Raw genomic sequence first — 26,569 nt, 5'->3', positions numbered from 1 at the left:
GACAGGAGTTGGTGAGGCATAAACAAATGGATGTTTTTTAGGCTGAAGGAAGGTTTGTAGTGGAGTTCCCTCAGGGTCATTGTTGGGAACCTTACTTCTCCTACTGTAAATTTAATTATCTAGATCTTGGTATACACGGTATTATTTCAAAATTTGTGGATGATTCAAAATAAGGGCACATTGTAAACTGTGGGGAGGTTAGTATACAATTTCCAAAGGACATAGTCAAATTGGTGGAATAGGCAGACACATCCCATGAATGTATAAAAGATGACAACATAAAAATACAGGGTACAAATCTAAAGAAGGTGCTGAAGCAAAAGAACATGGCTGTATATTTGTTATTAAAGATAGCAGAACAGGGTTGAGAGTGCCGTTAATAAAGTAACAGGATCTTTGGCAGACAGTACAAGAATGAGGAGGCAATGTTGAACTTGTATAAGGCAGTAGTTTAGCTTCGGCTACAGAGTACTATGTCCAGTTCTGGATGCCACACTTTAGGAAGAATGTCAAAACATTGGAGAGAGTACAAAAAATGTTCATAAGCATGGTTCCAGGGATGGGAAAATTCGGTAATGATGATAAATTGACCATAAGAGGTAAGGGCAGAAGTAGGCCATTCAGCCCATTGAGCTTGCTCGGCCATTCAATAAAACCATGGCTGATCTGACAATCCTAAACTCCACTTTCCTGCCTTCTCTAAAACACCCTTGATGTCCTTAATGATTAAAAACATTGTCTATTTCAGCCTTAAATATACTTAACAACCCATCTTCTATAGCCCTCTGTAATGGAGAATCCCACTACCCAAGAGAGAAAAAAATTCCTACTCATCTAATTGTTAAGTAGACAATCCTTTATTCTGAGATTGTGACCTCTAGTCTGAGACTCGCCCCACAGGGAGAAATATTTCTCCACACCTGTTAAATCTCTAAAAATATTATATGTTTCAATAACGTCTCCTTCCATTTTTTTAAACTCCAACCAGTGCAAACCTAAGCTACTGAACTTTCTGAACAAAATCTCTCCATACCAAGATCAACCCAGTGAACCTTCTCCGACTGTCTCCAATGCCAATATATCTATCCTTATAAAAGGCGACCTAGACTGTTCATAGAATTCCAACTGTGTTCTGCCTGGTGCCTTGTAATGTTTTAGCAAGACCTCCTTACTTTTATACTCCATTCTCCTTTAAATAAAGACCACATTCCATTTGCCTTCGCTATTACCCTGCTGAACATGGATACTACCTTTTCGTGATGCATGCACAAAGACACCAAAGTCTCTCTGTACTGCAGTTTTCTGCCATCTTTCCCCATTTAAATAATAATCAGCTCCTCTGTTTTTCCTGCCAAAGTGCATAACTTTGCATTTTCCCAAATTATATTCCACCTGCCAAGCTTTTAACCTATTTACTTAACCCATCTCTATCACTCCGTTGACATTTTGTGTCATCCTCACCAGTTGCGTTCCCACCTATTTCTGTGACATAGAATCATAGAATCATAGAGATGTACAGCACTTAAACAGACCCTTCAGTCAACTCATCCATGTCGACCAGATATCCCAACCTAATCTAGTCCCACCTGCTAGCACCCAGCCCATATCCCTGCAAACGCTTCCTATTCATATACCCATCCAGATGCCTTTTAAATGTTGTAATTGTACCAGCCTCCACCACTTCCTCTGGCAGCTCATTCCATACACGCACCACCCTCTGTGTGAAAAAGTTCCTCCTTAGGTCTCTTTTATATCTTTCCCCTCTCACCCTAAATCTATACACTCTGGTTCTGGACTTCCCCCACCCTTGGGAAAAGCCTTTGTCTATTTATCCTATCCATGCCCCTCATGATTTAATAAATCTTTATAAGGTCACCCCTCAGCCTGTGATGCTCCAGGAAAACAGCCCCAGCCTATTCAACCTCTCCCTGTAGCTCAAATCCTCCAACGCTGACAACATCCTTGTAAACCTTTTCTGAACCCTTTCAAGGTTCACAACATCTTTCCTATAGGAAGGAGACTAGAATTGCACGCAATATTCCAAAAGTGGCCTACCCAACATCTTGTACAGCTGCAAAATGATCTTCCAGCTGCTATAGTCAATACTCTTACCAATAAAGGAAACTATAACCAAACACCTTCTTCACTATCCTATCTACCGGCAACTCCACTTTCAAGGAACTATGAACCTGCACTCCTAGGTCTCTTTGTTCAGCAACACTCCCTAGGACCTTACCATTAAGTGTATAAGTCCTGTTAAGATTTGCTTTCCCAAAGTGCAGCATCTTACATTTATCTGAAGTAAAGTCCATCTGCCACTCTTCAGACCATTGGCCCATTTGTCATTGCATACGAGGTTATAGAACACTCATTTACCTTATCCAGGTTATTAATATGTACCGTAAATAATTGTGGGCCCGGCACTGATCCTTGTGGAATACCACTAGCTACAGATTATCACCCTGAGAAACGTCCCCTTATCCCAATTCTCTATCTTCTATTACAAAGGAGCATTAGAATAAGGAGCGAGAGCAGGCAATTCAACCCTTCAAGTCTAGATTAGAGTGGTGCTGGAAAAGCACAGCAGGTCAGGCATCATCCGAGGAGGAGGAAAATCGACATTTCAGGGAAAAGCCCTTCATCAGGAATAGAGGCAGGGTGTCTGCAGAGTGGAGAGATAAATGTGAGGGGGGTGGGGAGAAAGTAGCATTGAGTACAATAGGTGAATTGGAGTGGGGATGGAGCTGACAGGTCAGAGAGGAGGATAGGTGGAAAGGAAGATAGGCAGGTAGGAACAGGTCATGGGGACGGTACTGAGCTGGAAAGTTGGAGCTGGGGTGAGGTGGGGGAAGGGGAAATGAGGAAACTGGTGAAATCCACATTGATGCCCTGGAGTTGAAGTGTTCCGAGGTGGAAGATGAGGCATTCTTCCTCCAGGCATCAGGTCGTGAGGGAGCGGCGGTGGAGGAGGCCCAGGACCTGCATGTCCTCGGCAGAGTGGGAGGGGGAGTTGAACTGTGAGGGTGCCAGGAAGGGAGGGTGGGTTGTTGGGGGGCGTGGACCTGATCAGGTAGTCACGGAGGGAATGGTCTTTGCGGAAAGGGGTGGGGAGGGAAATACATCCTTGGTGGTGGGGTCCATTTGGAGATGACGGAAATGTCTTCGGATGATTTGGTTTATGCGAAGGTTGGTAGAGTGGAAGGTGAGCACCAGGGGGGGTTCTGTCCTTGTTATGGTTGGAGGGGTGGGGTTTGAGGGCGGAGGTGCGGGATGTGGACAAGATGCGTTGGAGGGCATCTTTAACCACGTGAGAAGGGAAATTGCGGTCTCTAAAGAAGGAGGCCATCTGGTGTGTTCTGTGGTGGAACTGGTCCTCCTGGGAGCAGATACAGCGGAGGAATTGGGAATATGGGATGGCATTTTTGCAGGAGGTAGGATGGGAAGAGGTGTAATCCAGGTAGCTGTGGGAGTCGGTGGGTTTGTAAAAAAATGTCAGTGTCAAGTTGGTCGCCATTAATGGAGATGGAGAGGTCCAGGAAGGGGAGGGAGGTGTCAGAGATGGTCCAGGTGAATTTAAGGTCGGGGTGGAATGTGTTGGTGAAGTTGATGAATTGCTCAACCTCCTCGTGGGAGCACGAGGTGGCACCGATGCAGTAATCAATGTAGCGGAGGAAGAGGTGGGGAGTGTTGCTGGTGTAACTACGGAAGATGGACTGTTCTACGTAGCCAACAAAGAGACAGGCATAGCTGGGGCCCATACAGGTGCCCACGACTACCCCTTTGGTGTGGAGGCAGTGGAAGGATTCGAAGGAGAAATTGTTAAGGGTGAGGACCGGTGAGAGTGTCAGTGGAAAGGTACTGTTGGGTATGTCAGGAGAGGAAGAAACGGAGGGCTTGGAGGCCCTGGTCATGGCAGATGGAGGTGTAGAGGGATTAGATATCCATGGTGAAGATGAACCCTTCAAGCCTGCTCATGGCTGATCTTAAATTAATCTCAAACTCTACACTCCTGCATGCTCCACATAGCCCTTTATCCCATGCGTATTCATTTCTTGAATCTATTGATTGATTCTGCCTCCACTGCACTCTGGGGTAGTGAGTTCCACAGATTCACAACCCTCATCTCAGTTTTGAACCTCCTCTCACTCTATATCTATAAACTCTTGTTAGAGACTGTCCCATAAGGGAGGACATCTGTGCAATGTAGACCTTATCAATCCCCTTTAACATTTAATATACCTCAATCAGATCCCCCCCACTCCATTCTTCTGAACTCCTGCAAGTACAAGCTCAAGCTATTCAACTGCTCCTAAGACAACAGCCCTTTCACCCTCGGATCACCCTGGTGACCCTCCTCTGAACTGCCTGCAGTGCCACTACACCCTTCCTCATGTAAGGGGACCGAAGCTGGACACAATACTCCAAGTGTGATCTCACTGATGCCTTATATAATTGTAACAGTGCTTCTTTACTTCTATAATCAAGCTTTTTTGCAATAAATGCCAGGATTCTATTTGCTTTTCTTATATGTAATACTTGCATAACCACTTTCTGCAATTCATGCACAAGGACTCCCAGATCCCTCTGCATTGATGCACTTTGAATCTGCTTCCCATTTAAATAATAATTTGTTCTTTATTTTTCTGGCCAAAATGGACAACATTGCACTTACCCACATTCAACTCCATCTGCCAGATTCTGGCCCATTCTGCTCGCTCATCAACATCCCCCTGTAAACTCTTTATTGCCCGAAACGTTGATTTTCCTGCTCCTCGGATGCCGCCTGACCTGCTGTGCTTTTCCAGCACCACTCTGATCTAAACCCATTTCTTCATCACATCCTGCTTTTCCACCTATCTTCGTATCATCAAATGTTGATATGTTACAATCTGTCTTTACAGATTATTTATGTAGATTGTAATTAGTTGAAGTCTGAGAACAGAATCCTGTGGCCCCCCACTAGTTACAGTTTGAGCAGAGTAGGACCTATTTATCCTGACCTTCTACTTTCTATCAGTCAGCTAATCCTCTATCCAAGCCAATAGATTTTGGATTAAATTAGATTTCCTAGAGTGTGGAAACAGGCCCTTCGGCCCAACAAGTCCACACCGACCCTCCGAAGAGTAACCCACCTGGACCCATTTCCCTCTAACGAATGCGCCTAATACTATGGGCAGTTTAGCACGGCCAATCTACTTAACCTGCACATCTTTAGACTGTGGGAGGAAACCAGAGCACCCGGAGGAAACCCACGCAGACATGGGGACAATGTGCAAACTCCACACAGACAGTTGCCCAAGGCTATAATCGAACCCGGGTCCCTGATGCTGTGGGGCTGCAGTGCTAACCACTGAGCCACCGTGCCACCCAATACTTTACCCTTACACCCTGGGATCTAACCCTCTGGATCAGTCTTTTATGCGGCATCTCATCAAATGCCTTGTGGAAGTCGACATATACCACATCTACCGGATCCCCACTATCTACCTTGTTCGTTACATCCACAAAAAACACCAGCAAGTTTGTCAAGCACAATTTACTCTACATGAAATCAGGCTGATGCTGGTGATTTGGGTTTTGTTAAAAATACGGAGTAGGCCATTTAGGACAGAGATGAGGAGAAACTTCTTCACCCAGAGAGTGGTGGCTGTGTGGAATGCTCTGCCCCAGAGGGCAGTGGAGGCCCAGTCTCTGGATTCATTTAAGAAAGAGTTGGATAGAGCTCTCAAGAATAGTGGAATCAAGGGTTATGAAGATAAGGCAGGAACAGGATACTGATTAAGGATGATCAGCCATGATCATATTGAATGGTGGTGCTGGCTCGAAGGGCAGAATGGTCTACTCCTGCATCTATTGTCTATTGTTATCTCTTCCTTATGATTGACTCCAGCAACTTTCCCACTACAGAGGTCAAACTAACTGGTCTGTAGTTTTCCACCTTTTGCCTAGGTCCTTTTTTGAACAAGGGTATCACATTAGCACGTTGCCAATCCCCTGGTACTTTGCCACCATCCATGGAATTTTGGAATATGATAACTGATGCATTCACTATCTCTGCTGCCACTACCTTTACCACAGTAGGGTGCAGACCATCTGGCCCCGAAGACCTATCTAACTATAATCTCATGAGTTTACTGAATACCTTTTCCCTAGATATGGTAGTTTCACCAAGTTCCTCTGTGTTAACTGCAGTTTTTGGGAATAAATTATTATCTTTCAGTGTGAAAACAGAGAAAAAATATTGGTTTAGTGCCTCTGCCATTTCTGAGATTCCCATTGTTGCCCTGTCATTTTTGTCTTCTAAAAGGCCAATATTTGCTTTCACTGTTCTCTTCATTTTTATGTACTTTATACTTTTGGTACCAGCAATGATGTCTTCAGCTAGTTACCTTTCATAGTTCATCTTAGCTCTTTTGATTTTATTTTTAGTAGTCCTTTGCTGACATATAAAGTTCTTCCAATCCTCCAGAGTGCTGTTAACTTTTGCAGTGTGATATGCCTGAGGTTTTGCATCGTAGGATCATAGACTCCTGATAGTGTAGACCATTGAGTCCACACTGATCATCCTAAGAGTATCCCACCCAGACATCCCACTCCCAAACCAATCTCTGTAACCGTGCATTTCATATAGCTAATCCACCTAATCTGCACATTCCTGGACACTTACGGGTAATTTAACAAGACCAATCCACCTAACCTGTACAACTTTGAACTGTGGGAGAAAGCCCATGCAGACACAGGCAGAATATGCAAACTCCACACAAGACAGTCGCCCGAAGGTGGAATTGAACCCAGGTCTCTGGCGTTGTGAGGTAGCAGTGCTAACCACTTAGCCTTTATGTTATCCCTGACTTCCTTGTTAAGCTATGGATGTTTTCATTTCCTCTCAAGAATATACTTTAATTGAAAGGTATTTAGAATTTCTCTAAGCCTTTGCCACTGTCCTTCAGCAGTCATGCCCTCGAGTATTTTTGCCCTGTCCACACAGGCCAACTGCTTCCCAGGCCTATATAAGTTAGTTTGGTGAGTACCTGTGTTGAAGGATATGGAGAGAAAGTGGGAAGATGGGTGTGAAGGATGTGGGGAGAAGATAAGTTGCTTGTGCGATGAAGAGGAATGGTATCTTTCCATTTGGATCCATCCATTCATGCTCAGTTTGTTTGTGTTCCCTGCAGTTCGCAACTTGGGTGGATGCTGTGATCTTTGTCTTCAGTCTTGAGGACGAAATCAGCTTTCAAACAGTTTACAATTATTACATGCGACTCTCCAGTTACCGTAACACAGCCGAGATTCCAATGGTACTTGTGGGGACACAAGGTACGTGAATTGGGCATTGCTTCTGGTAATATCCCAGTTTGTGACTACAGCATGAGTAGAGAAAGAGAGAGAGCACAACTAAAATAAAGTGACATCAGCATAAAAGAAGGGGCAGACTGATGATTAAGTGGGGAGGTGAAAGTGTTCAATTTGTTTATTTCAATGTATTTAACAGTCTAATGAAAGAATGGTGTGGCAGGGCAGTACCATCCTATAGATTACAATAATGATAGGTGACTCGATAGTTTAAGGAACAGACAGATATTTTTGTAGTTGCAGATGTGAATCCAGAGCAGTTTGTTATCTTCCTGATGCTAGGGTTGAAGATTTCATTGAGCAGTTGCATAACTTTCCAGAGGGGCAGATAGTTGTGGCCCATAATGGTAGTAGCACTGTAGAAAGGAAGAAGATTGAGGTCCTACAGACAGTGATTAGTAAAGGGATCAAAGATGATGGGGAGTGAGAAACATACCGGGCATAACCGAATGCTGGAGCTGACTTGATAAGCCGAATAGCCTAATTCTGAACAATATCTTCTGGTCTTATGATCAGAAGCAATTAGTAAGCAAGTTCTCAAGGGTTTTAATGTCTGGATTTCTCTGAGGACCATGCATTCATAAATAAACAAGTAGGTTGAATGCATAGTCCAGGAGGGAAGGCTTTAAATTCCCTGGAAATTTGGACTGATTCTGGGAAACAAGGACAAGCTTCTAATGGGGCAGTTTTTAGTGCTGCTGGGGACGGTTTAAACTAACTTGATGGAAGTTTGTCAGCAAGATGTAGCAAGGAAGGAAGAAACAGGGCGCACAAAGAATTGGGAGGTCACAAAGAGTAAGATATCAGATAGCGTCAGAGAAAGAGGAAGTATAATAAGGTCTAAACTAGAAAAGGAAAATACTTTAGATACTGGAAATCTGAAATAGAAACTGAATTCTGGAAGTACTGTGTAGATTTGACCAGAAGTAACGCTAACACATTAACATCATGTTAATAGATTAACTCTGTTTTTCCTTCCACAGATGCTTCAAGATCTGTTGCATCTTTACAACACTATCTGTTTTTTTTATTAAACTGCTAATCTAGGTTTACAGCATAGTGTATAAATGCACAAGGTGTGACAATACCTTTAATGAGCTGCAGGCTAATGGGAAATAGCCACATGAGATTATGACAATGTGGTTATAACGGAGATCTAATCCAAAAATAGGGCAAGATTGGATGTTAAAAATTATTGGATTTAAGAAGGTCAAGAAAGATTAGGAAGGAAAGAAAGGAGGAGGGGTAGCAGTATGAATGGCCATGGCTAGTGGGGTACCACAGGGATCGGTGCTAGGACCCCAGCTATTCAGAATTTATATTAATGATTTAGATGAGTGAACTAAATGTAATACCTCTCAGTTTGAGAATGACAGAAAGCTGGGTGGAAGGGTAAGCTGTGAATAAGATGCAGAGAATATGCAGAGTGGTTTGGACAGGCTGAGCGAGTGGGCAAATGCATGTTTTCGGGAAGGAGGTAGATTTAGCTCTTGTGGCTAAAGAGATGCAGGGATATGACGTAAGGGCAGGATTGAAATATTGAGCTTCATGATCAGCCATGGATCATATTGAATGGTAAGGCAGACTCAAGGGGTCTGCACACAATATTCCAGGTATAGGCTCGCCATCCTGCTCTCATCTTCTACGTTGCTATGTTTCCATGTAATTAAGGAGCTACTTCTGTGATAGAAAAGATGTTGTGAGAGGTCAATGGCAGAATATTAGACCTAGGAAATAATAGAGGTGCCATTATACCATTGTGTTCTTTAGACTATCAATGGGTGAGAGAGACATAGAATAACAAACGTGCAAGGAAATTATCGAGAAGTATGAATATGCTTGAGTAGAATTAATGGTGAACTTGAATTATCAGCAAAGTACAATATTGTAAAGGGTAGAGAGGGAAAGATGCTCACATATGAAGTTGGGAAAATTTTCATGACGTTTCTGGCCAAAAGTGCATTGTTGGTTCAGTTGACTGCGATGGGCAAGTGCCAAGTAGGAGAATGTTTAGAGAATGAAGATAGTGAGAACTGCAGATGCTGGAAAGTCAGAGTCAATAAAATGTCGAGATGGAAAAATTGCAGCAGGTCAAGCGGAATCAGAGGAGCAGGAGAGTTGACGTTTCGGGCAGGAATCTTCATCAGGATAAAGGCTCCTGCCCGAAATGCTGACTCCTGCCCCTCTGATGCTGCTTGATCTGCTGTGCTTTTTCCAGTTCCATTGTTTTGAGAATAGTGATCATAGTGTCATAACATTTAAGCTAGATATGGAAATGAAGGAGCAGTATAAAGGTTCAGACTTAATTGGAGGTGGGCTATTTTTAGTGGAGTGAACCCACCTGCCTCAGGTAAATTACAATGAGCAACTGGCAGGCAATGCTGTAACTGAACACCAGGCTGCCCTATACAGGAGGTAGTTTGTATGCAAATGAGCCACTTTCTCACAAGGGGGGAAAAGTAGGGCAAACAAATCCTGGAGTTCTCTAGATAGTGAGAGGGAGTAACATGATGTCTAAAGGAGTGCCGATGTAAGGTGGATAGTACAACTAAGATTTAAGCTCAACAGAGAAATGAAAAGAAATGAGGAGGGAGAAGCACGTTTGACAAAAAAGTTGAAAATTACTGAATAAAAGGGTCAATGAAAGAATGGGTATAAAATTGTCTGAGAAACATAGAAGTGGTGAATGGTTATTTTTCACATGGTAGAATTTTTTATTGAAGCTCCTCAGGGATCAGCTTTAAGTATTTTTTTATTCACTTGTGGGATTTGGGCATCACTGACTGGCCAGCATTTATTGCCCATCCCTAGTAACCCTTGTGAAGGTAGTGGTGAGCTGCTTTCTTGAACTACTGCGGTCCACGTGCTGTAGAGAGACCCACAACACCCATAGGGTGGGAATTCTAGGATTTGACCAGTGACTGTGAAGGAACTAACTAACTCATAGAAGACTCACTGTTGGGATAAGGGGGATCTTTCAGAATGGTAACCTGTAACTAATGGAAAGCCACAGAGATTGGGACAGGGGACCACAATTACTTAACAAATATAGTTATGACTTGGATAAGGAAAGTGAATATATTGTAACCAAGTTTGAAATTGGCACAATAATAGCTGTGATAGCAAGTGGTGAGTATGAGAGAGAGAGACAGTCTGCAAAGGGAGGCAGTCAGATTAAGTGAGAAGGCAAAACAAAATGTCAATGTAGGTAGAGCATACTATGGGGGAATATGAGGTTTTGCACTTTGACAGGAAGAATAGAGAGGGAGTCCTCGTGTAAATCACAAAAAAACTGACATGCACGTCCAGTGGGTAATAGGGAAGGTAAATGAAATATTGGCTTCTATTTCAAAAGAAATGGAAAAGCAGGAAGTCTTGCTAAAACTATACAAGGCACTGGTCAGATCACACTTGGAATATTGTGAACAGTTTTCACTCCCTTATTTAAGGAAAGATTAGATGGCATTGGATGCATTCCGGAGAATGGTTAATTGCAAAGTCCTCTGCTTTAATGTGGACCTGGTTTACACTGTACAATTTCAGATCACAGAAACCTTGCAAGTATTGTGAAGGCTGAAGGGAATACTGATAGACTTCACAAAGCCACAGACAATTGATACCTACACATGGCAGATAAAATTTAATACAGGGAAGCGTGAACTGATAGATTTGAGCAAGATGAGTAAAGTAAGACAATTCAAAACAAAGAGGGTAGTTCTAAAGGTGGTGCAGGAGCTGAGGGAGCTGTGTACATATTGATGAGCATGGCACTGCTGGTTGAGAGATATGTCATTACAACACATAGGATTCTGGGCTTTATAACAGGGACAAAGTGGAAGAAGGAAAACTGTTCTGACAAACTTATAATAAATATTGGTTTAGCTCACCTGGAGTACCATGTCTAATTCTGGGCACCACACGTCAGGAACAATTTAGACAGAATCTGGAATAGATTCACAAGAATGGTGCCAGCAATGAAGAACTTCAGTTATGTAGATAGTTTGGAGAAGTTGGGAGAGTTCTACTTGGAGAAGGATGGTTATGAGGAAATTTGGTCTAGGTGTTCAAAATCATGAGGGGTCTGCACAAGAGTCAATAGGGAGAAACTGTCTCTGTTGGTGAAAGGATCGGGAATGAGAGGGCCCAGATTGAAGAATTGACAAAATAAACAATTAAATTGCAAGGCAAGTTTTATTTTGCAATGCATACTTGGAACCTGAAATGTATGCCTGATTATGTGTCATGGAGGCAGATTCAATTAAAAGGTAAATGGATCATTCTCTGAAAGAAGTAAAGTTACAGGGTGACTTGGAGAATGTGGGAGAATGGACTCATACAGTTACTCTTGCAAAGTGTTGGTGGGTCATGATGGGCCTAACGATGTAAACCATTCTGTGATTCTATGTTTGTCTTAATCTATTATTTTGTGACTGTTCATTAACCACCTGCAGTTGATTTATTCATTAGATGCTATCAGTGCAACGAACCCTCGGGTTATCGATGATGCTCGAGCACGGAAGCTGTCCAATGACTTGAAGCGATGCACGTACTACGAGACATGTGCTACCTATGGACTGAATGTAGAACGGGTCTTCCAGGATGGTAATGTCACGTTCTGATCTTGTACTTCCATTGCTGAGGTTCCATTTCAGGAAGCTGTGTCTGTAGGCAGGACTCCAGTCAGGAGACATTGCTCCTTTTTCTTCCTTCACTGTTTTTCTTAGATTTTTTTTTTGCTCTCAGAATTTATAATATAGGGACCCGAGGAGACTTTCCCTTGCCTCAAACCTTTAGGTATCCAGGTGAGTGCACATCCTGGAAAACTCACCTACACCTGCCTTGGAACAGTTGAATTAGCAACATCCAAATCAGAACAAACTTTGTGGGCATCCTTCTGGTCACCGCTGACAAAATCAGACTGTGGACACAAAAAGACCTGATCCTGGCAAACCTAAACCAGCTGGTGGTGAGCGGGGCAACAAAAGGGCAACACAATCAGAATTGAAATCTTTCTGGACCCAGCAAGACCAGATCACCATAGAGAATGGCATTTTATTATAGGAGCAAGAGTGATTGGCCTGAGCAAAGGTTTTGCTACATATGGCTGAATTCCACCAGGGTCATCAAGGAGTTTCCAAAATGAAGATGTTGGTGAGAAGTTATGTCTGTTGGCCAGGATCGGATGCAGACACATCTGCATTGGTGGGACAGTGCCCAGAGTGCCAACAAGGTCAAAAATTACCGTGGAAATGGCTGGCTAAAGCCTAGACTCGGTTACACATTGACTATGCAGGTCCTTTCATGGGCTTAATGTTCTTAGCCATTGTGGATGCCCATTGAAAATGGTTGAACGTGTATAGAGTTCATTCATCAAACATGGGACAATGTCAGAAAGGGTGTGCGCGTCTTTCGCAATACACGGACTCCTGGAAGTGTTGGTCACAGACAGTAGACCATCATTTACCAGCAGCAAATTCAAGTACTTCCAGAAGTCAAATGGCATTCGGCATATAAGGATAGCTCCATGCCATCCGTTGTCCAATGGCCTGGCAGAAAGACCAACCAAACTTTGAAGGCAGGCTGAAAGGAACCAAACTGCCCTGGTTTCTCTTTGATTATCGTACCTCATGCAACTACAGGGATAGCTCCGGCGGAGTTACTAATGGGGAAAAGACTCAGCGGCAGGTTAAATCTGATCTTCCCGGACCTAGGGAGGAGGGTGAAACAGCATCAGGGACACACGAGAAACAGTTTACTTCTGATGACAAAGTTTGGTGCCAAAACCATGGGAATGGCCCTGCATGGGTGAGAGGCATGGTTACTATGAGGTCGGGTCCCCAATGTACAAACTTTGGGTCGGTGAGATTGTCCTGAGCAAGCACATGGACCACATGAAAGCTGTAGACTCGCTAACGAGCAGGAGCAAAATGTACCTGATCCCTCAGAACAGCCGGAAAGTCTTTCGGAACCTGTGGATTTTCCCCTCTCTGGTGTCGAAGAAACTTCGGAGTCTGAGATGGACCTCTCAAATTTTGAATCTAATGTTGATCTTTCCTCACTCTATTCAATCAACCTATGATCTTTTGTTATGATCTGCCTGTACTGCATGTAAAACAAACTTTTTATTGTACCTAAGTACGTGTGACAATCATAAATTAAATAAATGTCACAGCCTTGACAGCTTTACTCCCGCCTGAAGAAGAGGATGAATTTTTTCCAAGATGCTCTGAGTGCAAGAGGCAGACTATGGTCTGGTACACATCGTCGGTATCCAAGGCTGAGTCAAAGGAACAGAACTGGTGTGAAAACACCCCAGGAGAGGCTACAAGAGAAATAACAGGCCTATATCCCAGATCTCACGAGGGAGGGATGTAGTGATTAAAGCAAGATCAGCCAGGTGGACCTCATAGAATATGATTAAAAATCATACAACGCCAAAATCATATAGTCCATATAACACTTGGCATTGTGTGATTTTAAACTATGTGCACCCCAGTCCAACACTGGCTCCTCCTCCTAACAGAATCTGAGTTCCCTGATAGGGACTGCTAACTTGGGTGAAACCTTTCCTCTAAACCTCATGTCTTTCACCATAAAAATGTGTCCCTTTTTATTTACCCTTCAGCTGAGGGGAACAACTGCTTTCTATTCACCTTGTCTATGCCTCTCATAACCTTATATATCTCTATCAGATTTCTGCTAAGACTTGTGTTCCTGAACTTGCCATTTCCCTAGCCAGTTTGTTCTAGTACAGTCACAACACTGGCATCTACCAATCACATGGCAAATTGCCCAGGTATATCGTGTACACAAAAAGCAGAAAAGATAACCCAGCCACTTACTGTCCCATCCATCTTGACTGTTAACTATCCATATTATTAATGATTTACTCAATTTGATAACGTCTCTAGCTTTTAATTTTTTTTCTGTTATGTGATGTGATCTTCTACAGTCTTGGCCTTTGACACTTTCTCTATGCCTTCCCCACACATTCTGGTTATTTTTGTTATTTAAACCCCGACTCTTCTCTGCACTCTTAATGTTTTTGTCACCTATCCTGCATTTAACTTTTCCTGAATCCTTGTCCAACTTTGCTCTGTTTCAGTTTAAAGATGTTTCTTTTGCTCTCATTGCTAGATTTCTCGGCTCACTGAAGACGACTTACTTTAACTGGTGCTTGTCTCTTGAAGGAACTCTCTCTTTCATTAGTATTGCTGCTATTGAAACCCCTTTCTTTCAGCTACAAATTTCTGCTTCTGTTTGCTCCAATTTCTGTTTTTGAACAACTTCGGTAACAATCCTGAGATTATTCATTCTCCGTTCTACCAGTGTCATTGGTTCTAATGTGGATGATGACAACAATTGGATCCTCCCTCTTCCACCCCAAGTTAGGGTCTCCAACCATAAGGAGATATCTCCAGGAGGAGGTGATAGCTAGTGGTATTATCGCTGGACTGTTAACCCACAGACCCAGATAATATTCTGGGGACTTTGGTTCAAAGCCCACCATGGCAGATGATTTGACTTCAATAAATATCCGGATGAATTGTCGAGAAAAACCCATATGGTTCACTAATGTCCTTGGGAAGTGAAATACCGTATTCCCAGTGACATCTTCCTACCCTACCTCCTGCAAAAATACCATTCTATATTCCCAATTCCTCTGCCTCCGCCGTATCTGCTCCCAGGAGGACCAGTTCCACCACAGAACACACCAGATGGCCTCCTTCTTTAGAGACCGCAATTTCCCTTCCCACGTGGTTAAAGATGCCCTCCAACGCATCTCATCCACATCCCGCCCCTCTACCTCTCAAACCCCAACCCTCCAATGGAACAAGGACAGAACCCCCCCTGGTGTTTTCCGCTTTCCACAAAGACCGTTCCCTCTGTGACTACCTGGTCAGATCCACGCCCCCCCAACAACCCACCCTCCCTCCCTGGCATCCTCCCCTGCCACCACAGGAGTTGAAAAACCTGCGCCCACACCTCCATCCAGGGCCCCAAAGGAGCCTTCCACATCCATCAAAGTTTTACCTGCGCATCCACCAATATCACTTATTATATCCGTTGCTCCCAATGCGGTCTCCTCTACATTGGGGAGACTGGACGCCTCCTCGCAGAGAGCTTTAGGGACCTATCATCTCCATCCCCACCCCCACTCATCCATTGTACTCTTTGTTATCTTCCCCACCCTCCTCTCTGACCTCCCATCTCATCCCCACCCCCATTCACCTATTGTACTCTATGCTACTTTCTCCCCACCCCCACCCCCTCTCATTTATCTCTCCACCCTGCAGGCCCCTGCCTCTATTCCTGATGATGGGCTTTTGCCCAAAATATCGATTTTCCTGCTCCTCAGATGCTGCCTGACCTGCTGTGCTTTTCCAGCACCACTCTAATCTAGACTCTGGTTTCCAGCATCTGAATACTTGTTTTTACCTTGCTGTCCTTACCTGGTCTGGCCTCCATGTGATTCCAGACCCACAGCTAAGTGGCTGACACTTAACTGCCCTCTGGGTGATTAGGGATATGCAATAAATGCTGCCTGGCCACCGATGACTTCATCTTGTGAATGAATTTTTAAAAAGTGGCACCAGGTATATAACACAATAGTTAGAATTCAAACTGTGTCTGGAGAAAACGGTATTTACCCCTTGAATTATGCTGTCTTCGATCATTTCCACATTCCTTTTCACTCCTCTGACTGAATATTGTCCTCTGACATAATGCCATGGTCATTTTGCCCATCAAATTTCTAAGCTTTGACCCAGTCTGCACGGAAATCTTAAGCCTATTGGATAAGGGCTAAAAGGTTGTTTCAGCACTACGTGCCTGATTTTCAGTTATTGTACCTGCTCTTTTCCCTTCTGTTGACAGAATGTTGTTCGCCATAGCTCTTTTAATAATGAATTGTTTTTAACCCATGTTATTGACAACGTTAAACTTCACTCATGGTTGTGTAGCTGCAGTACCACTGAGTTACCGGCAGATGGTGGTGTTATTCCAACTGAAGTCTCAGGTCTCACAGCCCTCTTTGCTGGTTGATTGAAGTATTGCAACTCGCAATAGGGTGTCAGCCTGTTGGCATTTGAGTGAGAACTTTGTTACTGCTACAGATCTAATGTCTGGTTTGTAGTATCTATCCACTCCTCCACAAAAAAAAGCAATTGGTTGGAATAAAACTGATCTCAACTGGGCTTGCAATTGAAATGGTCTCAGTACTGGTTGCTGGGGAGGGGTGAGTAGAACTTTTGAATCAATGGTGGTATTGCTACAGATGTAAATAGTTTGCCGACAGTTGAATTCTCTGCTCACTGACAGTTGCTTGTCTGAAGTACCTGGAAGTGTTGAAACTTTGCTGAACCAGAGTCAACATCTTTACAGGGAGAGGAAGCTAAATCTGTCTGTAGCAGATTTCTATAGAAACCCGATAAGCTCTGTGAGAAAGCCTAATGTCCCTGCTGTTCACTCATTTAGTGGCTCAGAAGATTGTGGCATTACGTAAGAAGCAGCAGTTATCGATTGGACCCTGCAAATCACTGCCAAACTCTCCGAGTCATTCCTCCGTTCCAACTGCCTCCATCCCATCTGTGCACATTAACCAGGTGAGGCTCTGCTGTCTGTGCTAGTCAGTCTATCAAAACTTGACAGGAAACAATGGTACAAGTAGTAATGCCACTGTTTGTCATCCAGAGGTGCAGGGGTGAGCATTAATATAAAAATTGGATGAACTAATTAAAAAATTCAATTAATCATAAAAAGATTGAAAGCCTTGTGCCTGTTATAATTATCTGATATTGTCATTAAACACTCTTTGATTCAGAAGGAAACCTGCAGTCATTACTCAGTCTGTGCTTCCAGAACCATAGCAATGTGTTTTGCTCATATCTGTTCTCTGAAATGGTCTACAAGCCAATCAGTTGTACCAAAAAGAGTACAGAAAAGAACTGTGGATGTAACCACAGCATGTGGGCTACAGCAGTTCAAGAAAGCAACTCACCACCTTCTCCAGAGAAACTAGAGGTGGGCCGTATCTGCTGGCTCAGCCAGCGATGCCCACCTGCCAGGAAAGATTAAGAATAGAATGTTGTTCCAGCTGTGTGGTGAGTGAGATGCCCAATGTATTGGTTGATGTTCCATGTAAATGTCTGTGCAACAACCAGTCTCTCCTAATATGTTGGTTGCTACAAACAAGAGACAGGTAAGGAACAAAACAGATGTAAGCACACACAAATGTAAAGACACACTGAACTGTCCTTTTGACTGGAGATAGTTAAATGAAGGAGTTAAGCATTTCATCTGTGGTCTTAGTTGGAGCTATTGCACAGCTAAGATTTAAATTTATAGACCCTTTCCGGATCTTGAAGTATTTTAGGAGTATAATTTAAAATTGTTGTTTTGGGGTGATGGTCTGTTTAATATATTCACTTAGACGGTGAGGCCTGTTTAGAGAGTGTTGTGCTTCTTCCTGGTTTTAATTTGTTGTGAATCCCACAGGCTGCTAATGGAGGGGTTTTCAGTGACTATTCTTCATCTGTGCCGTCCACACCCAGTATGAGCCAGAAGGAATTGCGAATTGAAACAATTGCTGCGTCCAGCACTCCCACCCCCATCCGCAAACAATCCAAGCGACGTTCCAACATTTTCACAGTGAGTGCACAACTGAGAATGTGATTGGCGCAGGCATCTCTTGTAATTGCACTGGTGTGTTTTTATGCAGCAAGTTTCTTAAAAAAGGTGAATGTTTATGAAACAACACTTTGCCTTTAATAAGATGCAATAACCAGCAGAAATCAAAGAGGGTTAACTTGCTTTTATTCGTATTGGTTTGGCTGAAATCAGGTGAACTGCCTACTGTCCAGATGGTGCCGAAGGATTCTAAACATCCACCCACAGCAGATCAACAATAACTTGCATTCATTCTGCTGTTTTATGTCCTGTGGCACCTCTTAACATAACAAATACAATTTGACTAAAGGTAATTGACTACAGATAAAAATTGACAATGAGTTAAAGAAAATGACTGGTGTGCAGCTAGAATTTTTGGCGATAGATGTAGGTTATAAGACAACTTTAAAGGAAGAGAGAGACAGACTGATGTTTAGAGAAAAGACAGAGCTTTAACTCGTATCATTTCTTCAGAAAGTGACTACAGTGCTAGCCTAAGCTTTGGCTTAGATCCATAGTAGAATTTGATTGGCATACATCAGTAAGCTTCCAATTTCATATTAATTTTTTTTATTGTACATTTCAGTAATCTGTGAATATTGTAACATTCAGGAACAGGCAGTTCCAAGTAGTTACTACATTTGACTTCCAAAGCATTAATTGCATTCAATACTGCTTGGGAACAAAGCACGTGTTGTGAAAGTTGTTGTGAGTTGAAAAGTACATGTGCAGAGAAGCTTGGGCGTCCCCATCAACAAGTTGCTGAAGCTAAAATGTCGGTGCAACAAGCTACTAGGAAGGCTAATGGAATGTTAGCCTTTCCTGCAAGAGAATTTGAGTACAGAAGTGGTGAAGGCTTGCTTTAACTGTATAGTTTGGTGCTTTGGTGATGGTAATGCTATTTAATGTCAGGGAGGTAGATTCTCACTTGTTGGAGATGGTCATTGTCTGCAAATTGTGTTGCACGAATGTTACTTATCACCTATCAGCCCAAACCTGAGTATTGTCCAGATCTTACTGTATTTGGAAATGGACTGCTTCAGCATCTGAGGAATTATGAATGGTGCTGAACATTGTGTGATCATCAGTGAACATTCCCACTTCTGACTTTATGATGGCGGGAAGCTCATTGATGAAGCAGCTGAAGATGGTTGGACCGAGGGCATTACCCTGAGGAACTCCTGCAGAAATGACCTGCAGCTGAAATGACTGACCTCCGACAACTATTTTCCACCCCCAACTTTCCCATTGATTCCAATTTTCCTTATGCTCCTTGATGCCAATCAGTTCAATGTGGCCTTGATGTTGAGGGCACTTTTTCTCATCTCACCTTTTTTACAGTTCATTCATTGGATGTGGGGTTCACTGACTAGACCAACATTTCTTAACCATCCCTAATTGCTCAGGAGAAGCAGACCTTCCCTCTGGAGTTCAGCTCTTACGTCTGTGTTTGAACCAAGACTGGAGTGAGGTCTGGAAAATCTCAATGAGCTTTTCAGTTGCACTGTTGATGACCCCATTCCAACATCTCTCACATAATCAATAGTAGGCTGATGAGTCATTACTTTATCAGGTTCTGTTTAACCAACTTTATGTTCACTGGACATACCTACGCTGTTTGTCAGGTAGATTTCAGAGTTGTGGAGACAGTCAGCTTTTGGCTGGAGACTCACAGTGCTGGGCCCTGAGGAGGAGCCCTGAGGTATGTATTTGGAGAGGAGTGAGTTTGTGAGTTGGGTGGGATGATGTGGTTAGGAAGGAACAAGGATCTGGTGTGAGGTGGCATGGGTTTCTTGACGGATGTTGGGGGAAGAATGAGCTCTTTAGGAGTTTGGGGAGGAAACTTTTTGCAATACAGTTTTTAAATTTGTTTTTCCTTCTTACTTTTAGTCTCGAAAGGGCAGTGACACCGATAAAGACAAGAAAAGCATAGATGGTAAACCAGACAATATTGGGAGTGGGCGAGCTATCCCCATCAAGCAGGTAAGTAGTGTTATACTACTTGGTCCATTCTCAGTGGAATCTGTTTCCATAATGTCAGAATATCCTGGGTCCCTCAGCAAGTGCTATGGGGCAGGGGCTAACCCCTCATAATCTATTGACATTGTCAGATCTCACTCAGTTTCAGTTAAGTGGCTGCTCCTGTTATAATCCTAGTTTTAAAAAAACTTTAGAAAACCTAAGCTACCAGAAAGGTTTTCAGATAATACACTAGATGTGATGGGTACCTGTAGCAGCATTGGTGCCGTACCATCCACTGCCTGCTCCATTGACAGGTATTAATACTTGTGTCCTGGACATAAAACCCTGCATCTGATCAGGTATCAGCTTTCTTAAACTCTTCAGAATGATGTTTAGCATTCTCTGTTTGTAAGAGGGTGGGAAATAATGCTATCACTGGCTTATTATGAGATGAAAGAACTGAATGAGATCAGACTTTGTGATTCATGAGCCCCAAGTGTACTTGTGTTGTTTTCTACCTGTAATCAGATGTTTCATTGTGGTGATCAGTTGAAGGCTGTCTGTTTATACCACAAGTTTCAGGCCTGTGCTTTATCCTTTGATCTGGGTATGCCACTTAGAAAATAGATCAAATGGGCAGGATAGTCACCCAACCCATGTGTCTCAGTGCCAGCTCTGTAACTTCCAGTATCCCGATGCTCTTCTCTCACTCTGCATCCTTTAATATCAGGCATGTGTGTACTGCTCCATGATAGTTCATTTGTAGTGTACCTTGTGTTTGTTACACTCGTTTGTAACATTTGGTGTGTGCGTTACAGACTTTGTCAGTGTCTTGTCTATGTGAAAGGCATACTTTAACCAGGCAGTACATTTTATATGTTTGCTTAGTTTCTGTACTATGTGTTTGAGGTTTATTAATACATGTGATATGTATTCATGTGTTTGATTATAATATGCATAGTTAAAGAGCCATTACTGCTCAGAACATGACCATTTGGCTCATGGAATCCATGTCAACTCCCAGTCTCATTCACACACTCTATCCCTGTCCCACAAAGTTATTACCAACAAGTGCCTGCCTAGTTTCTTTTGAAATCATCGATTGTCTCTAACTCCACCTCCTGTGTAGGCTATGAACTTCAGGTCATCACCACTGTCTGTGTAATAACATTCTTCCTTACATTCCCATTGCATCTCTTGCAAGCAGGTAGTTGTTTATTTGGTGAAGCTGTAGTTTAAACGCCTGCCAGGGAGGTATCAGTCCTGTGTTATATTCATGACTCAACAAGTAAACTTAATATAACTAGAAATAATTGTTGTGTAATATTTTGTAACTTGAAGATCTAAATAGTTAAACAAAATGTAATGGAGATGCCAGGACAGGTGATGTCTTGCAGCTGTGGCCCGTGGGAGCAGGTGAGCGTCAATGTGATCTCCAACATCCACTTCTGCAATACGTGTCTGCAGCTCAAGGAACTCTGGCTCAGAACTGATGAGCTAGAGCTGGAGCTTTGGTCAGTGCAATGCTTCAGGAGCAAAAAGAACTTATGAATTTGGAAGCAAGAATAGGCTATTTGGCCCACTCCTTCACCATTCAGTAAGGAGAATTTGGAATTATGTCCCCATTCCTTCAGTATCCTGGATTAAAATTCTGGACTTCCCTTCCCTAACAAAATTGTGCATGCACCCCTACACCAAATGGATTGCAGCAGTTCAAGAAGGAAGCTCACCACCTTCTCATTGGTAATTGGGGAAGGACTATAAACATTGGCCCAGCCAGCGATACCCACATCCCCTGAATGAATGATAAAAGGGATAACAGCAAGCATTTAAGGAAATATTTCATAACTCACAAAAAAGATATATTACATTGAGAAAGAAAGACTCTGAGAAGAATGCATCACCAATGGATAACTAAGCAAAGTTGGGGACAGTATTAAATTGCAAGTAAATACTACGAAGATTAGTGGTAAGCAGAAATTGGGAAAATTTTATGAGCTAGTGAATTATGCCTAAAAAGGATTAAGATTAGAAATTAACAAGAAACAAAAATTCAGTAAAAGCTTATACTATTTCATAAAAAGGAGAGTATCTAAAGTGAATGGCCCTTAGAGACTGAGGAATTAATACTAGAATAGAAAGATATGTCAGAGACTTTGAATAATTTCCTTTTCAAATAATCATCTCTACTTCCACCACCCTCGTGGGCATCGCCTTCCAGATCATTACCACTCACTGGAAAATAGTTATTGCTCACATTTCCCTTTGTATCTCTTGCCCAATATTTTATAACCATGCTATCAGCTAATGGGAAGAACTTTTCTTTTGTCTACCTTATCTGAACAAATGATCATTAATGTCCTCATTTCCTTTGTTCCAAGGAAAACAAAGCCTGCTCTCACTGCTTCTGTATGCATTGCGTTTATTTACAAAGTCCAAGACCCTTATGCTTTGTCAGTCACTCTCTCAGTATGTCCTTCCATCTTCAAAGTTCAATGCACCATGAATTTCCAGATTTCTCCACTCCTTGGAATTGTGCCATGAAGTATATATTGCTTCTTCCCCTCTCTTCTGCCACAATTGAATGCTTCATATTGGTCTATTTAACTCCATCTGCCCCTATCCTTTCTGCTAACTTGTTTATATCCATATCCATATCACGCTAACTGTTGCTAAGTCATTGAAATTTGGTATCGTATACAAGTTTAAATTTTAGTCAGTGTTCCAATATCCAAATTATTTACATAGAAACGCAGTAATCATAGATAACCATTGGCATAATTTGCTGCTTTCTCTCTTTAAGCTAGTCCACTTGATTATCAGGCATGTTCAAGGCTGAAGTAGACAGACTTTTCAATAGTGAAGGAATCAAGGGTGATGGAGACAAGACAGGAGAGTGGGATTGAGGATTATCAGAGGAGTTCTGAGGAAGGGTCAGTGGACCCGAAATGTTAACTCTGACTTCTGTCCACAGAAGCTGCCAGACCTGCTGAGATTTTGCACCAATTTCTGGTTTTGTTTGTGTTTGTTGAGGATTATTAAATCAACCATAATCTCATTGAATGGCAGTGCAGACTTGATGGGCTGAATGGCCTACTTCTGCTCCAATGTCTTTGGTCTAGTGTTCACCCTTAGCCAAAAGCTCCATGACAGACTCTTGGTTCATGGCTCTTGCTGACCCCATTCCTCAGCACCAGATCCAGAAGGGCTCTATTCTAATTTGGCTAAGAACATGTTTTATTTTTAATTTACTTGTTGGACGGGACCCTCACTGGCTGGGTCCAGCATTTATTGCACGTCCCTAGTTGCCCCCTGAGAAGGTGGTGGTGAACTGCAATCTTGAACGACTGCAATGCACATGTTGTAGGTAAGGAGGGAACTCCAGATCTTTGACCCAACTTACCAACTGACCTTGCTGAGCAAGAATGTTCCCTTAAACACATTCCAGAAATTTCTTTCCCTTCTTACTCTCACATTACTGTGAAGCTTGACATCATCCAGGATAAAGCAGCCCATTTGATTGGCACCACAATCTACAAACATCCACTCGCTCCACACCGATGCTCAGTAGCAACAGTGCGTATCATCTACAAGACGCACTGCACAAATTCACCAAAGATCCTCAGACAGCACCTTCTAAACCCACAACCACTTCCATCGAGAAGGACAAGGGCAACAGATACACAGGAACACCACCCCTGCATGTTCCCCTCCACACCCCGCACCATTCTGACTTGGAAATCTTTTGCCATTCCTTCATTGTCGCTGGGCCAAAATCTTTGAATTCCCTCCTGAAGGGCATTGTGGGTCTACCTGCAGCAAATGGACTGCTTTGGTTCAAGACAGCAGCTCACCATCACTGCTGAAGAATAGTTGAGAGTTACAAATTAGCCAGGAGGGGACATGAGAAGTGGTAGGATCAAGGAAAACCCTAAAGCTTGCTACAGGTATATCAGGAATAAAAGAATGACTAGAGAAAGATTAGAGCCAATCAAGGATAGTAGTGGGAAGTTGTGCGTGGAGTCTGAGGGGATGGGGGAAGCGCTAAATGAGTATTTTCTTGTCAGTATTCACATTGGAAATAGACAATGTTGTTGAGAAGAATGCTGAGATACAAGCTACTAGAATAGACAGGATTGACGTTTGCAAGGAGGAGGTGTTAGCAATTCTGGAAAGTGTAAAAATAGGTAAATCCCCTGGGCTGGATGGGATTTATCCTCGGATTCTCTGGGATGCCAGGAAGGAGATTGCAGAGCCTTAGGCTTTGGTCATTATGTCGTCGTTGTCTACATGAATTTTGTCAGAAGATTGGAGGATAGCAAATGTTGTTCCATTGTTCAAGAAGGGGAGTAGCGACAACCTACTTATAGACCAGTGACCCTTACTTCGGTTGTGGGTAAAATGTTGGGAAAGGTTATAAGAGATAGAATTTGTAATCATCTAGAAAGGAATAATTTGATTAAGGATAGTCAACACGGTTTTGTGAAGGGTAAGTCATGCCTCACAAACCTTGTTGAATTCTTTGAGAAGGTGACCAAACAGGTGGATGAGGGTAAAGCAGTTGATGTGGTGTATATAGATTTCAGTAAGGCATTGATAAGATTCCCAATGGTAGGCTATAACACAAACTACGGAGGCATGGGATTGAAGGTGATTCAGCAGTTTGGATCAGAAATTAGCTAGCTGAAAGAAGAAGGTAGCTGAAGGTGGTGGTTGATGGGAAATGTTCATCCTGGGGTTCAGTTACCAGTGGTGTACCGCAAGGGTCTATTTTGGGTCCACTGCTGTTTGTCATCTTTATAAATGAAATGGATGTGGGCATAGAAGGATAGGTTAGTAAATTTGCGGATGACAGTAAGGTTAGTGGAGTTGTGGATAATGCTGAAGGGTATTGTAGGTTTCAGAGGGACATAGATAAGCTGCAGAGCTGGGCTGAGAGATGGCAAATGGAGTTTAATGTGGAAAAGTGTGAGGTGATTCACTTTGGAAGGTGCAACAGGAATGCAGAGTGCTGGGCTATTAGTAAGATTCTTGGTGGTGCAGATGAGATCTCGGTGTCATGTACATAGATCCCTAAAAGTTGCCACCCAGGTTGATAGAGTTGTTAAGAAGGTGTATGGTGTGTTAGCTTTTATTAGTAGAGGGATTGAGTTTCAGAGCCATGAGATCACACTGTAGCTGTACAAAACTCTGGTGTGGCCACACTTGGAGTATTACATGCAGTTCTGGTCACCACATTATAGGAAGGATGTGGAAGCTTTGGAAAGGGTTCAGAGGTGATTTACTAGGATGTTGCCGGGTATGGAGGGAAGAACTTATGAGGAAAGGCTGAGGGACTTGAGGCTGTTTTCATTAGAGAAAAGAAGGTTGAGAGGTGACTTAATAGACAGGATAATCAGAGGGTTAGATAGGGTGGACAGTGAGAGCCTTTTTCCTCGGATGGTGATGGCTAGCATGAGGGGACATAGCTTTAAATTGAGGAGTGATAGATATAGGACAGATGTCAGAGGTAGGTTCTTTACTCCAAGAGTAGTAAGGCTGCGGAATGCACTGCCTGCCACAGTAGTAGACTTGTCAACATTAAGGGTGTTTAAATGGTCATTGGATAACTGTATGAATGAAAATGGAATAGTGTAGAATAGATGGGCTTCAGATTTGTTCCACAGGTCAGCACAACATCGAGGGTCAAAGAGCTGTAATGTTCTATGTTGTAATTCAAAATGTTCAATAAATGCTGACCCAGCTTACATTCCCCAAATGATTTTTAAATGCCTCAATATTGCAATTCTACAGTTCTTGCACATCTCCGTGACTTCCCTGCAGATTTATTCCTTTCTTTCTGTCTTTTGCTTTCTCTCTCTCTCTAACACACACACACACATTGGAGGGCTATAGAATGTGATCAGACCCTATATTGCTTCTTAATTCCAGTCAAATGAATTCTGCTGTTACTTCCTCAATAACATCTCTTTCCAACATTCTAATGTCCTCCCTGATCAGTTTTGCTGATGAGCAATCCCATGAACAATCCTCACTTTATTTTCCTTCTGTTTATCTTCGAACCACATTATACCCTTGCTTTCTCTGTGGGTGTGCTAAAAGTACATGTTGTCTATATATTGGTGTATTTATTGTGCCTTTGTAGTTTAACATGCATGATCACATTTAGAATCATGTATAGTGTTGCATGAGCATGTTATAAGCATGTATAAGTTTAAGTTTGTTTATAGATTGTAGTGTGTATATGGATGTGTTTAAAGCATGTACTGTGTATTATGAAGCTGTTATGATTAATATTGCAGTAGAATTGGAAATGATTAGCAGCGTGGGCTATTTATGGCCATGCGGTTCTCAGACCTGTTCCCTGTGGTATAAAACAAGAGTGACAGGAATTAGGAGAAGGCATTAGGTCCAATTGTGGGTTGAATGAATATGAGGTGTTCTCCTATAGGTATTAGGCAGCTTCAGAATTGCCTCCACATTTCCTTTCTGTGTAATTTATTTTGTATTTTCATTTAATTTGTTGGCAATGCAAGTTTTGATTTCTTTTCATGCGAGAGTGTGTTCAATATGCTGGCTTGTTGCA

General features: G+C 42.6%; 1 protein-coding gene across 2 annotated transcripts in view; it reads left to right on the top strand.

Moving 5' to 3' along the window:
* The window catches only part of agap3 (ArfGAP with GTPase domain, ankyrin repeat and PH domain 3), a 655,804-nt gene that overhangs the window by 370,883 nt on the left and 258,352 nt on the right, over window positions 1-26,569 (top strand). For both annotated transcript variants that reach the window (XM_072569614.1, XM_072569615.1), the window contains exons 5-9: window positions 7,176-7,317; window positions 11,821-11,955; window positions 16,831-16,958; window positions 17,851-18,003; window positions 19,912-20,004. In XM_072569614.1, the coding sequence (XP_072425715.1) occupies window positions 7,176-7,317; window positions 11,821-11,955; window positions 16,831-16,958; window positions 17,851-18,003; window positions 19,912-20,004 (651 nt within the window). The remainder of the gene's footprint in view (window positions 1-7,175; window positions 7,318-11,820; window positions 11,956-16,830; window positions 16,959-17,850; window positions 18,004-19,911; window positions 20,005-26,569) is intronic.

Source organism: Chiloscyllium punctatum, chromosome 5, assembly GCF_047496795.1.
Source record: "Chiloscyllium punctatum isolate Juve2018m chromosome 5, sChiPun1.3, whole genome shotgun sequence".
NCBI classification, from domain to species: Eukaryota; Metazoa; Chordata; class Chondrichthyes; order Orectolobiformes; family Hemiscylliidae; genus Chiloscyllium; species Chiloscyllium punctatum.
The sequence above is the reverse complement of the archived record's forward strand: the minus strand, read 5'-3'. Positions and strand labels throughout refer to the sequence as shown.